Consider the following 12,344-nt stretch of genomic DNA (forward strand, 5'->3'; position numbering starts at 1 on the left):
TGAGAAATAACGTTCTAATTATATATAGTCCCCCCAAATAATCTGATTTTTAAATGTCCCCTCTTCTTAATTGTTGCGCGCCGAAAGATTTTTCGGTCTTACAACGCAACTCTAATAATCTGAAATATCCCCCCTCCTAAATATTTGCGCGCCGATGGATTTTCGGTCTTGAAACGCAATTAATCTAGAAACTGTAAATTTTTACTTAATGAACAGAATTGCAATGTATTATCCGCGTTATTACAACCTGCGGTTTTGAAAACAAATAATTGAAGAAATAAAGGACTCTTTTTATAAACAATAATTAATACGTTGAGAATGGCGAATAAGAGTCAATCTAAATCTGATAATATATTCTAATATTCTATATTGCGAAGAATATCACGTAATGTTTGGCGTTAAATATCATATATTTTAAGAAAATTTTTGGTTTTTTCGTTTTAGATCATCCGTTCGACCGCAATCCTGGCTGTAATCAACTAACATTTTTTTCACACGGTCACGTTGCAGCACGCATAAAACATTTTCTTCACTATATTAAGCGTCGAAAAAATTTATTTTTGTACTTAAATACTTGATAAATATGTGCCAAAAAACTAGAATTGATAATTTACATCCTACCATGAGAAAAAAATTCAAGAAAATTACCTTATTTTCGGGTCGCTAGATGAGAACCTCCCCTTAATAAAATAGAATTACATGTTATTTCATTATAACTATACGTGTATGTTGTAACAAAATATTGAAAACCATAAAAATCGCAATGATCCGCATCTTTATTTGTATATACAGGATGCGTCACCAAAATTCAGACAAATCGATCAATTTCTTTAAACAAAATGTTCTTAATGAAAAATTAAATATTACAAAAAATCTTTTTATGTGGCACTTGGGGGATCCCTATAGAGCATAATAATGTAATGTAGCGCTGTCCATGCCGACGAATTCTGCCTCAGTAGCGGTCCTTAATGACGTCACATTAGGATATGCCAAGACTTGTTAGTGACTCTTTCAACTACGCTTCATTCGTAATAGTCCAAAGCATTTAAATATGAGCTGTTGGGAGGCCAAAATTCCTTGGACCAGAACATATCGACATTGTCTGAGAGCCAGTTTTGAATCAAATGACTCGTGTGAGCCGGTGCATCGTCCTGTTGAAAAACATATTGTCTTCTAATTTTCGCAACGATTGCCCTGGGTTATCCGAAATCAGATCTTGAGCTTTTTCGACGACTGCGGGGGGAACGACCCTCGCGGTGCGTTCTTTCGAATGACTCTTCCTCGCTGGAACCTTTGTTGGACTGTTCTAAAACCGTAAATTTGGCCACACACACATACAAAACGTTTATAAACGGTTGATCTCGGGTATCCAAAAAATCGAATTATTTCCATTGCTGAGCGCCCTGTGCGAAGGCCTTCGATGATCGCAGCTCTTCGATTATACTCCGCACTTGGTTTCAACATCGCGGCCGTTTTGAGAATATGACTGTTTACTAGAAGCATCATGGCTTCCTCGGAAAGTCAACAACATCTTCTGGCGGAGGCACTATACATATAACGGAAAATTTCAATTGAAGTTTGTCCGGATTTTGGTGACGCACCCTGTAGATACGGACTATTATTATTTTTACTATAATAGTATTTTTTGTCTTTGCTAAGGATGGCTCAGTAATGGAATTGAAACGTACAATTGCTAGTTTCTGCAACTTAATTTTTTATTAGCATTGAATATTATTTTCCGTACGTGCTACTTTCATTGCCCTTTGTTTTTAATTAAATATTATACGAATAAACAATTTTATAATTTTAAACAATATCTAGTTACTTTTTCTTGTGAAAAAAATTTTTGTGAATTCTGATGTCGACTACGCCATTGCAAACAAGAGGGGGTATAATATGGCGACAAAGATTAGCCGAGACATTGCATTATAGTCGAAAATACACAAGGATGAACTTTCTTTCAGCCGTTCACTAACTTTTTGTTCGTCATCAACTGAATGTTTTTGTGAATATTATATATAGAGGACCCTTATACCAATTTGCATACGTAATTTAAATAATTTATTTCGATAAATTGAAAAAAAAAACATTATTTTATAACACACACATTGAGCGCCGACCAATTTTTATAGGTGTATCACAGGAGTCCAAGCTCAAAACTGTCCAATGTTTGGAAATAATTTTTTATGTAATTTGAGAACCCCTTAATTAATTATTTCAGTATATTGCTGAAAATCGCGGAAATCTATAGCACACAGTGTGCGCCGACACCAGTAAAAAATCTATATAGAGTTTATGTACATATTACACGATTCAATACCTATAGGCAATAATGCGCGTTGGATCTATCTTTCGCAATTTATTATAAAATGCATACGTAATATTGTATTCTTTTTGTTAATAATCTACATTATAATTTTTAATTAGGTAATTTTTCTAATAATTTAGATCTAAACTTTTAAATATTTTTTAAAAACAATAAACTTACCTTCAGATTTAAGATATATAATTATATAAAATATAAATCATTAAAAATAAAAAAAAGCTTTTTAGCTATGTTTAAAATATCCCATTTTATTTAGAAATAATCTAATATCTCAATACACAACATTCTAAAAGTATATTATGCGAAACATATTGACGTAAATATTTGCTAACAAAACTCGTTATTATAAAAAGAAAAAGATATGTCATAATTATTGAATATATTTATTCGTATAGCCGTCAGATATGTTTACTCGTATAATATACACCATCGTTTTTATATGTTTATTATTTAATTATATTATACATTATTTTTATCATTTTTACCGTTCTTGCACGATACATTTTATGTTATACTTATTAAAAATATTACATATCCGCTCGACTAAAATATCCTTGTGGTTTTATGTACTTTTATACTGGAATATAAGAACACTTACACGTGTAATTTTATATATAATCTTATGTATAAGAAAATTCCCATACATGTATATATACAGATACAACAATATCATTCGTAATTTGGTATTGTTTTAGTTGTTAGGCATAGAATTTGTTGATAGAATCTTCTTTGGTAAAAAAAAAAAGAATAAAAATAGCATAAAGTAAAATTATCGAAGAAAATCATTTTTTACAAAGAAAAAAAAATCGGTTTTTCTTTAAAAACTTTTGTTTCCTAAGAAAAAACTACGATTTTCTGAAAAATTCTAAGGTCCTAAAACATAAAACTTATTTACAACAGCACTGTTTTTATATTTTCACATATTTTTTTAAAGATATATAACTTTTAATTTTGCGTATCACAATATGCGCAGAAAAATAAGATCAGTGAGATTGTATGTCTCGCTGGTTAAAAAGTAAAAAGCGGGAATGAAAAACCCAGGTCTTTTGCTTGACAGGCACTTAATTACTTTGCTACGATTTTGTATTTATTGCCTGCCTTAACAATCCGATATCTTTCTAGACTGTATTTAGGATGATATTGACACAACTGTAGATCTCTCGAGGTGACCATTGTCCAGCATAATTTTGGATCCAGCTGGACTGGTCGACGGACTGCCTAGAGTGACGATATGTGGTGAAGTGAGTTGATGATGATCAGGCGATTGACCTGCTGAGACCATTCCAGGTGAGCGCGTAGCGCAAGGTGGAGACGGACATTCGATCTTCGGTGAATGGGTCTCTAGCAATTGATGTTGTTGCTGTTGCTGCGAAGTGATCAGATCGTAATACACAGGCTGATACGGCACGAGCCTGCTCGAAGACTGCGAACTACCGTAAAGATTGCTCGGATATGTCACTTGCGACACGCCGGTATGAGCCATCCTCAAATCGTTGTAAGTATCTACATTAACAACAAAATAATTTTTTTGTAAAATTATGATTTGAATTTTATATACAAAATTAATGTGATAAAATAAGCAAGTGTATACTTATTTTATCTGGATAAATGTTTTGTAAAATTATCTTGTAAAGCAAAATTCGAGGCAGAAAAAATTTGATTAGTAAAAGAATAAAAACTACAACTTTTTTAAGTTTTCTTTATAATAATCGAAACTTAAATATAAGTAGTTAATTAATAGAAATGTGTGTATACCTGCTTCAAGTTTAACGCTATTGTTATTGTTGTTATTATTGTTTGTGCATTGCGCAACGTTGCCAGAAAGAGGCGTATCGCTGCTTTTCATTCCACCCTTAGGCTTCCGCTTGCGCGTTTGAATGCTGTCTTTCTTCATAGTCGACGGCCTGTTGACGCCATGCAACTTGAAATAAAGACCGCAGGCATTACACACCGGTTCACCGTGTGTGTTACGACGCCATAGAGACGTCGTCATAGTTTCACAGTTGCTGCAAGAGAGACCGACGCGTCTCGTGGCAGACTAAAAAAATATAAAATTATTATTATATGCTACTATACCTTTGACGAAAAAAAGGACAGAAAATGAATAGGAATTTCGTAGCCGAGAGTTTATTAAAGTAAAATGATGGATGCATTGCTCTCAAACATATACAATATACGATTATATTATAGGATTGTGAATATATATATAGGTATATACGAAACGTAAGATTTAATATCATGAATGATATTGAAAACATACATAAAATATAAAAAAGATTTGTGCTGTAAATCTCGAGGTAGCTGATATACTATGTAAGAATATTGTCGGAAAACATTTTTTAATATTGGAACCTTTAAGAAAAAAAATTATGATCGTAGATACCGGATCAACTGCCTTCCCCATCGAATCATTAAAACGTTTTGATGCAAAGGGAAAGGATTAAGTAAAATTACCGTAATTAGAAAGTTTTCTGTGCAAGGTACCGTAGAAATCGCGGAGCAGAAAAGTGAGCCACCCTCGGTCACGAAGATCACGTGAGCCTGGAAAAACTCAACAGATACAAAGAATCATTCCGTGTGATCGGAAATTGCAAGACAAGAACGTATTTTACAACAGGCTGCACGTGATTTCGGGAAGGAGAGTGCTCGTACCATGGGTATAGTGGCACCTCGGGGCTACAACTCAAATTGTTTTCTACTAGATATGCGCCACCGATGACGAAAACAGTCAAAGGACGACTACTTTCGTCTCGATAATCAACAGACATTTAGTATAATGATGAATGAATCGAAGAAAGCGTGACGTTAATGCGATAGAAGAATTACAGAAAAGCCGGGGATAGAGAGGAAATTGTCAATCCTTAACCACACAAGTAAAAGTGTTAATATTATAAACTTTGCTGCTACACTCGGCCACAATAACGGATCAACAACAATGGTGATAAACCGAAATATACGGTAAGAGTAATTAATTATGGAATAAGGAAATCTAATGATAAAACTGGATAGAAAAAAAAGAGAGAGAGAGAGAGAGAGAGAGAGAGAGAGAGAGAGAGAGAGAGAGAGAAATTTGACTTGGGAGGATGACACCTACCAAACGACGGCTCGATTTCTCCTCGAGGGCGCGACGGGTGCCACTATACCCACAGAAGTCTTTGTAGAAATTGCCCTGGTCCGCCACTGAAACAGACATGAGGCCATACGTTAGGGGTGCTTTTTTCCTGCGTGTATTAAATATACACGATGATACATCGAACCTCGAATAAGAGGCGAGTTTGGCATCGCAAGGTGTGCCAGGAAAATTCAATTTGTCACGGTCGAAGATGATAATTACTGAACATCTCTTGGACTTACAAAAGGGCAGAACATCACGGGCGAATTTCCACATAGGCTCCTGGACAGTAACGAGAATGAGCGAGAAAGTATCCTACTGCTTTTCTCTCTCTTTCTGTCTCTTTCTCTCTTATATCCCTCTCGAATGTACAGTTGCGTTCAGTACAATTCGTGAAATCAACGGTTTGCAAAATATCGTTTGCATCAGATTCGTCCAAGTTTATTCATACTTTTTAACGCTCTAATTCTTTTCTACAAATTTTTCGGATTAATAATAACAACGAAAGTTAAGCAACAAAAGACAAGATACAGAGCCCCGACGTAATAGCTTTACTTAGAGCTTTCGATTTTCTGAAAATTACAAACAATTTTGCCAAACCATTACATTTCCGAATCACGATGACGATTAGTATCGCGATGGAGTCTTCGTGAAGTCTTCCTTACCAGGCGACGTGGTTGTTTAACTAATGGACGATTCATTCCGTTCATCTTATGGTAGAGACCGCATGCGTTGCAGAGGTAATGCCCGGTACCATCTCTACGCCATAAAGGTGTGGAAATCGCGCCGCAATTCACGCATTCGCGTCCCTCCGTAAAGTACTCTGCTTCGATGTTGTGCACTGTGTTTCATTCACACTGAATTTCTTAGAAAGATCAAACAGGTGCATCACACGCAATAAATATGCACATATATATACATACATATATAACAGCATTTATCTCAACGCGTTTTATTTTTCTCTTAAAAAAGTTAAATAATATAATTTTACCACTTCAACAGAAAGATAATTGGCTGTGCTATTTGTTATTTTAAAAACATGATGTATCGTCGACTGTTAATAATATCAATTCGTTTAAAAAGATTAGATTAACGCAAATGTCAATATCTGCATTTTTATTTTCATACTTATACACTGTAAATGATAACGGTTATAATATCACTAAGTGACTAAAATAATTATGCAATTGCATTACTTCATACCTGGTTACTCCATCTTCTATGTCTAACTATGTAATTACTGAGCTCATGTGTGTGTGTGTGTGTGTGTGTGTGTGTGTGTGTGTGTGTGTGTGTGTGTGTGTGTGTACGTGCGCGCGCGCGCGCAACATATAAAATTATATGAAATTATTAATTTCATTAAACATAATATGATTTGTACATGGCCGGAGACACTATCGCGTCTCGTAATATTAATTTAATTAAATAAGTATAACTAACCAAATAAAAAACTTGCCTTTAGAAATAAAAATAAGAAATATTCGAAAACATTTATTACATAAGCTTTCTCTTTAATTATATTATATCTTTCTTTACTGAACAAATTTATGCACTTTCTAGACTTTTATTATTTACATTTTCCAAGAAAAACAAATTTTTTTCCTTAAAAAAAAAAGTATGCAGACGCAATATGGAATAAAATACAAAGATGGTTTCTCTTTTTCTCTACATAAATCTCGCTTTTTATCGAAAAAATAAAAATGCATAATGTTCACGCGTGTTTCCGGTATAAAATGATACGAAACGATGTATTTGTGCGAACAGGTAAAAGACACAGAACTACACATGTGTCTTTGACGGGAGCAACCATATCTGCAGTGGCCTCTTTTTACGTGACCACTCGGAAACAATTGTTTCGTTAGTTCGCAAACGTTCCCCCACTTCCATTACGTGACTATGAATATGCATAGTTTCTCAGACCGAGCGCAACGTAAAACATAAACTATTCCAGAATATGTGAAATGTTCATTATTTACAAAAATTCATCTGCTTTTATTTTGTCCTCGACAAACAGAAAAACGAGGATAAATTAATGAGATAATTTTTGTATAATAATAATAAAAATAAGATAAAAATAAGGATGTATAATTATTATTATATTGGAAAAGTAAGAAAGGGAAAAACAAAAAAATTTATATTAATTTTTCTCTAATTCTATAACATTTATGCAAAGGAATCTTAATGAATAAATTAAAAATACACAATTATTTTCTTAATGACAGTTTGGCATTTAAAGCTAATTGTAAGCCATTACGAAGAGATCTTAACTTCTTGAAATTGTATTACGAAAAATACTATACAAAGGAATAAATTTCTTGCGGCATTTACGCTTTAAAATAAATTATATTTTTATTTTGTAATTGATAAACGTGTAGTGAATCTATAAGTCTAAAAATGTTAATAACCATTTATACAACTTCATAAATTGCAACAAATGTATTTAGGAGTGAGTATGAAAATCTCAGGCAACGGAATGAAGAGCACTTACGAAAAAGAGAAGAAGGGATGCAGGAAACGCAAAAGCGTCGAGGGAAGGATAGAAACGGACATGGCGTTATCAGAATTTCCGGCGTTTACTGATAATAACGCGAACCAACCTAATAGCCACGCGTGCGTATGTGCTACGTTAAAAAGCTCGTTACTTGTACGTGTAGAATTATGCTTATATAATAAAATTATTGATTAAAATTATGTAAAAAAATTATATTATTCATTTGTAATCAAAAATTAAGATAAAATTTTTTTAATTAGTGTTGGAAATTATTACATTTACAAAAACAAAAAAATTTTTAATACGACCAGTAACGAGCCAAATAAAATTTTGATTTGAAGAAAAATTTTTGTTTTAAATTTAATTAAGTCTAACTACATAATCAATACATTTAATACAAATGTTTCGGCTCACAAAGCCTTCTTCAGTGTAGTCAAGTTATATAAAAATTTCTTTCGGCAGAATAAATAAGGTTAAACGTGGCTTGAAAATAAACACAAAATAATCAAGAGCATATGCCATTCACTGGTTCTTCTTAATAAAAAATTATATATTATCATAAAATTACAAAATAGACGTTTCGATCCTAAGTGTGACCATTTCCAGTATAAATTCTAAAAAACAATTGTGATATGCATCTGTGTATATTATAAAGTTAAGCAATCCTAAATTATAACAAATATTTTAGCGCGAATTACAAATTATTATGCGCAAGACAATAACAAGTCAGTCTTCCATTATTACATGTCATTCTTATCCGATGTCAATTCTTAGTGATGAGTATATTAGTTAATCAATTATTGTAATCATCCATTTCTTATTAAGATATAGTTTTCTGACTGTATAAATTTTGTTGTAATAAATTGTTTATACAATTGTAATATAAAACAACTATGATTAATTACCTACATCTTGTTGAAATTTTCACGATATATCTTAATCCGGACAATTAAACAACAGATTAATATTAGCTGGTTCTTCTTTAATCGTCAAGATTCAAATGAAACCTATCTCGACTGAAACGTTAGTGGTAATTATGAATTTATAAAAAATATAGAATTGAATATTATGAAACTAGAAAAACAGGAAAAAAACAAAGTGAAAGGCGACTGTATACCAATTTTGAAAAAGATATTGAGTAATAATAAACAGAATTATATGTTTCTAATCAGATAAAAGAAAATTGCAAATCGGTAGAGAAATTTATAAAAGACAATCCTAATATTCTTATCACCCATTTTATAATTTTGGACATACTAGATCAGAGATGAAGGTTTCCAAATTGATGGGAGAAAACTTTAAAGAAGTAAGAAGAAGAACATGAAGTTGGATATTTAACAATCATCGATTAGCGATTGAACAATACTGCCGAAAGACATTTTTGTATAACTTGACTACACTGAAAAAGATTCTGTGAGCAGAAATGTTTGTATTAAATGTAGGGGAGAATATCCTAAATCGGATCGTGTTTCAAATCGGACCTTTTTAATTTAAATAAATACGGTTAAGCAGATTTGCGTGTTATTTATAATGTAAAGTTCTTATGAGATACTGAACATGTGACAACAGTTTGACAACATTCTGTCATAACGTTCACAGAATAGACGCAAATATGTATTTTCGGCTATCGTGCAAATATTTTTTAAAAAAGAAAATCGTTGTAAATCATTATTTAAAAGATGTTAAAAATTTGAACGGTAATTGATTTAAGATAATTAAAGAGTGTAGAAATAAAAAATATCAAGAGTTTTGTGATTATTTTTGCGGTTTATTGTAAAATTTGTTCTAATAATTGGAAAGAACCCGTGTCCAAATCGGATCTCTGTTTGGGTATCCAAATCAGACCTATAAAAAACACTAAAAAGACGATGAGTTAGGCAGCTAATTCATCGAAGAAAGAAGGTTCATCACAACCTGCTTGTAGTATTAATGACCGACCAGATCTGGTCTAAGGGACACTAAATCAATAAAATATCATGTGTCATCAGACTCAGATTGATGGAATTTTTTATTGATTTTAATTCTAATAATATAAACTGTATTTTTATCTTTAAGTCTTAAATTGCTCGTTTTTACTTAATACTAACTAAAATTAATTAAAATATTTTAAAATTCTATCTAAAAGATCATAAAAATAGAAGAGGTTCGATTTGGAACTCATAGTTTCAAATCGGATCGGAAAATTTTGTTATGTTTTCCATTATAGTTCGACACAGGTAAAAGATACGTCAAAATAGTCTCATGCAAAAATGAAGGAAATTAAATGATCTTTCGAACGGCACCATTGGTTTTATGATCGGACTTAATTTACGCCTTATAGAGAACAAAAACTGTAAATAGGTCCGATTTAATCCACTCTCTCCTATTAATTATGTAGTTAGACTTAATTAAATTGAAAAAAAATTTATTCTTAAAATCAGTATCTTATTTGGCTCGTTACTGGTCGTATTTAAAATTGTTTGTTTTTGCAAATTTAACTAACGTTGTCATATTATTGTGTTTATTATATTTAGATCGTATCATTACTAAATAGCACTTATTAAAACGCGAATCCAGGTAAAGTCGCGCTTATCCTTTCCAGTAGGGACTAAACGAACGCGTTACTTGACGACGGAGAAAAATAAGAGAATTCGTCTCGAGTTACTCAAGTGAAAAAAAAAAGAGAAGAAAAGCAAAACGGAGAAGGAGAGAACGAAGAAAGGTCGGCGTACGCGAGCAGCACATCCGGCAGAAATGCGACTGGGAAGCAATCGGATATTGTATGTAGGTAAGCAAGAAGCTGCTGATGCCATCCGAGTCCTACGAACTCTCTTAGAGCACATCACATGCATATATATATGTATATATACATATTATATATGAACGGGTCGAGTTGCGTTCTCGCGCCTTCATGACGCCACCTTGACCCACAAATAGTGAACTATTAATCGTCGGTTTATTAGGACTGTTTATTACTGCGAGAAATTGCAAGTTAAAAGGGAATAGTCGGCGATGATGCTATTTTTTATACAACGGAATTTGAATTATTTTATACATATATTATAATTATTATATATACATTATATCTATAAGTATTATTTCGAATGTCCGTGAAAGTTATTTTAATAAAATTAAAACTATATACAATATTATTTTTAGGGGCTAGTTAGGAGTCGGCGCGGTAAGAAAAGTGCAATAATTACATTCTAAATTATATAATTTAATATATCCTAGAAATTATATATTTAAACATTTCGGCTATTGGTTTTAGCCATCTTCAGCAAATCACAAAAAAGGGGGAATAACTTATTAACTTAATGTATTGCCATCGCTAATTAACTCCGCTCAGTTTGTTCTTCATTTACATTGTCATATTTTTGCAGATCCAAACAGCAAGCACAATCAATCGCCCATAAAGTTAACAAGCTTAACTTCCTAGTGACATGATTCTGTTTTTTTTTTTAATTCGTCAATAATCAAAGGTATATTAAAATAAAATTCATTAAATAGAAACAAGCAAAAAGTTGTGCTTACCCAAAAATCCGTGGATAGCTACAATTAATCCACCCGATTCACAATTTAGCCGTAATGTTAAATTACATGGATTAAAAATTGTTAATTCAAATATCTTATAGGAGACATAGCAGCTGGTCATTATCTCCACCACATACAAATTCACAATAAACAAAGCACTGTTATAATACAGTAGGACAAAATTCTATCTTGACAAGTATGTAAGAACAGATAATAAGACCGGTTTACAATTTATTTAGTACGTCAGTGTAAATGTGGTCTAAACCGTCGCAGTCGTTTTGTAAATTAAAACCGTTAGTTTAATATGTATAATCTCTGAAATTATATAAACGTTTATTGTAAAAGTTTTCTACATCCAGAATTTTGACATTGTCCCGATCAAAATCATGATTGTGATGCAATCTATGTTCTCTAATAATGGAAGTGGGAGAAGACGATCTACATATATTGATTTGATGTTCTTTTAGTCTCGTTTTTAATTTTCTTCCCGTCTGACCAACATAGGTAGCATCACAATCTTTGCAGTTAATCTGAGGAGGCACGGCAGTGTCGCTATGCTTGGCTTAGAGCCGAGACACTACCGTGTCTCCAGATATACCACATTTCTTTTTTGTTTATTCGCCAAAGGATCTTTATGTACTCTAAAAAGTTGTTTAATTTATTTAAGCTAAAGAAAGATACTCTATGTAGACTACTGTTGATAACGTTTTTGAATTTTTCTGAATAATCTTGTACATAAGGAATCGTGAACCGCTTCTTTTTTATTATTGGAATATCATCAGATTTTTCTTTTTTATTAGAAGAATTTATTTTTTTGATCAAATATTTTATTCTTTCAGTCATTGTCTTTAATGTAAAATCCAAAGGATAATCATTGTCAATTAAAATCTCTATAACTTAAT

The 12,344-nt window shown here is 32.2% G+C and overlaps 2 protein-coding genes across 3 annotated transcripts in view; one reads left to right on the plus strand and one right to left on the minus strand.

The window, feature by feature from the left end:
- LOC108777620 (uncharacterized) overlaps positions 1-584 on the plus strand; it is a 2,565-nt gene extending 1,981 nt beyond the window's left edge. The window contains exon 3 of the mRNA XM_018544554.1: positions 445-584. Coding sequence (XP_018400056.1) covers positions 445-578 — 134 coding nt within the window. The 3' untranslated portion in view covers positions 579-584. The remainder of the gene's footprint in view (positions 1-444) is intronic.
- Positions 585-3,285: 2,701 nt separating this feature from the next.
- LOC108777624 (box A-binding factor) overlaps positions 3,286-12,344 on the minus strand; it is a 75,371-nt gene continuing 66,312 nt past the window's right edge. Inside the window, exons 7-9 of one of the 2 annotated variants that reach the window (XM_018544559.1) lie at positions 6,104-6,279; positions 4,082-4,364; positions 3,286-3,829 (exon numbers count right to left, since the gene is read on the minus strand). In XM_018544559.1, the coding sequence (XP_018400061.1) occupies positions 3,456-3,829; positions 4,082-4,364; positions 6,104-6,279 (833 nt within the window). In that variant the 3' untranslated portion in view covers positions 3,286-3,455. Of the gene's footprint in view, positions 3,830-4,081; positions 4,365-5,420; positions 5,507-6,103; positions 6,280-12,344 lie in introns of both variants that reach the window. The other variant, XM_018544560.1, reaches the window with a different exon arrangement.

The sequence above is a fragment of the Cyphomyrmex costatus genome, unplaced genomic scaffold (assembly GCF_001594065.2).
Source record: "Cyphomyrmex costatus isolate MS0001 unplaced genomic scaffold, Ccosl1.0 scaffold45, whole genome shotgun sequence".
In the NCBI taxonomy this organism is placed as follows: Eukaryota; Metazoa; Arthropoda; class Insecta; order Hymenoptera; family Formicidae; genus Cyphomyrmex; species Cyphomyrmex costatus.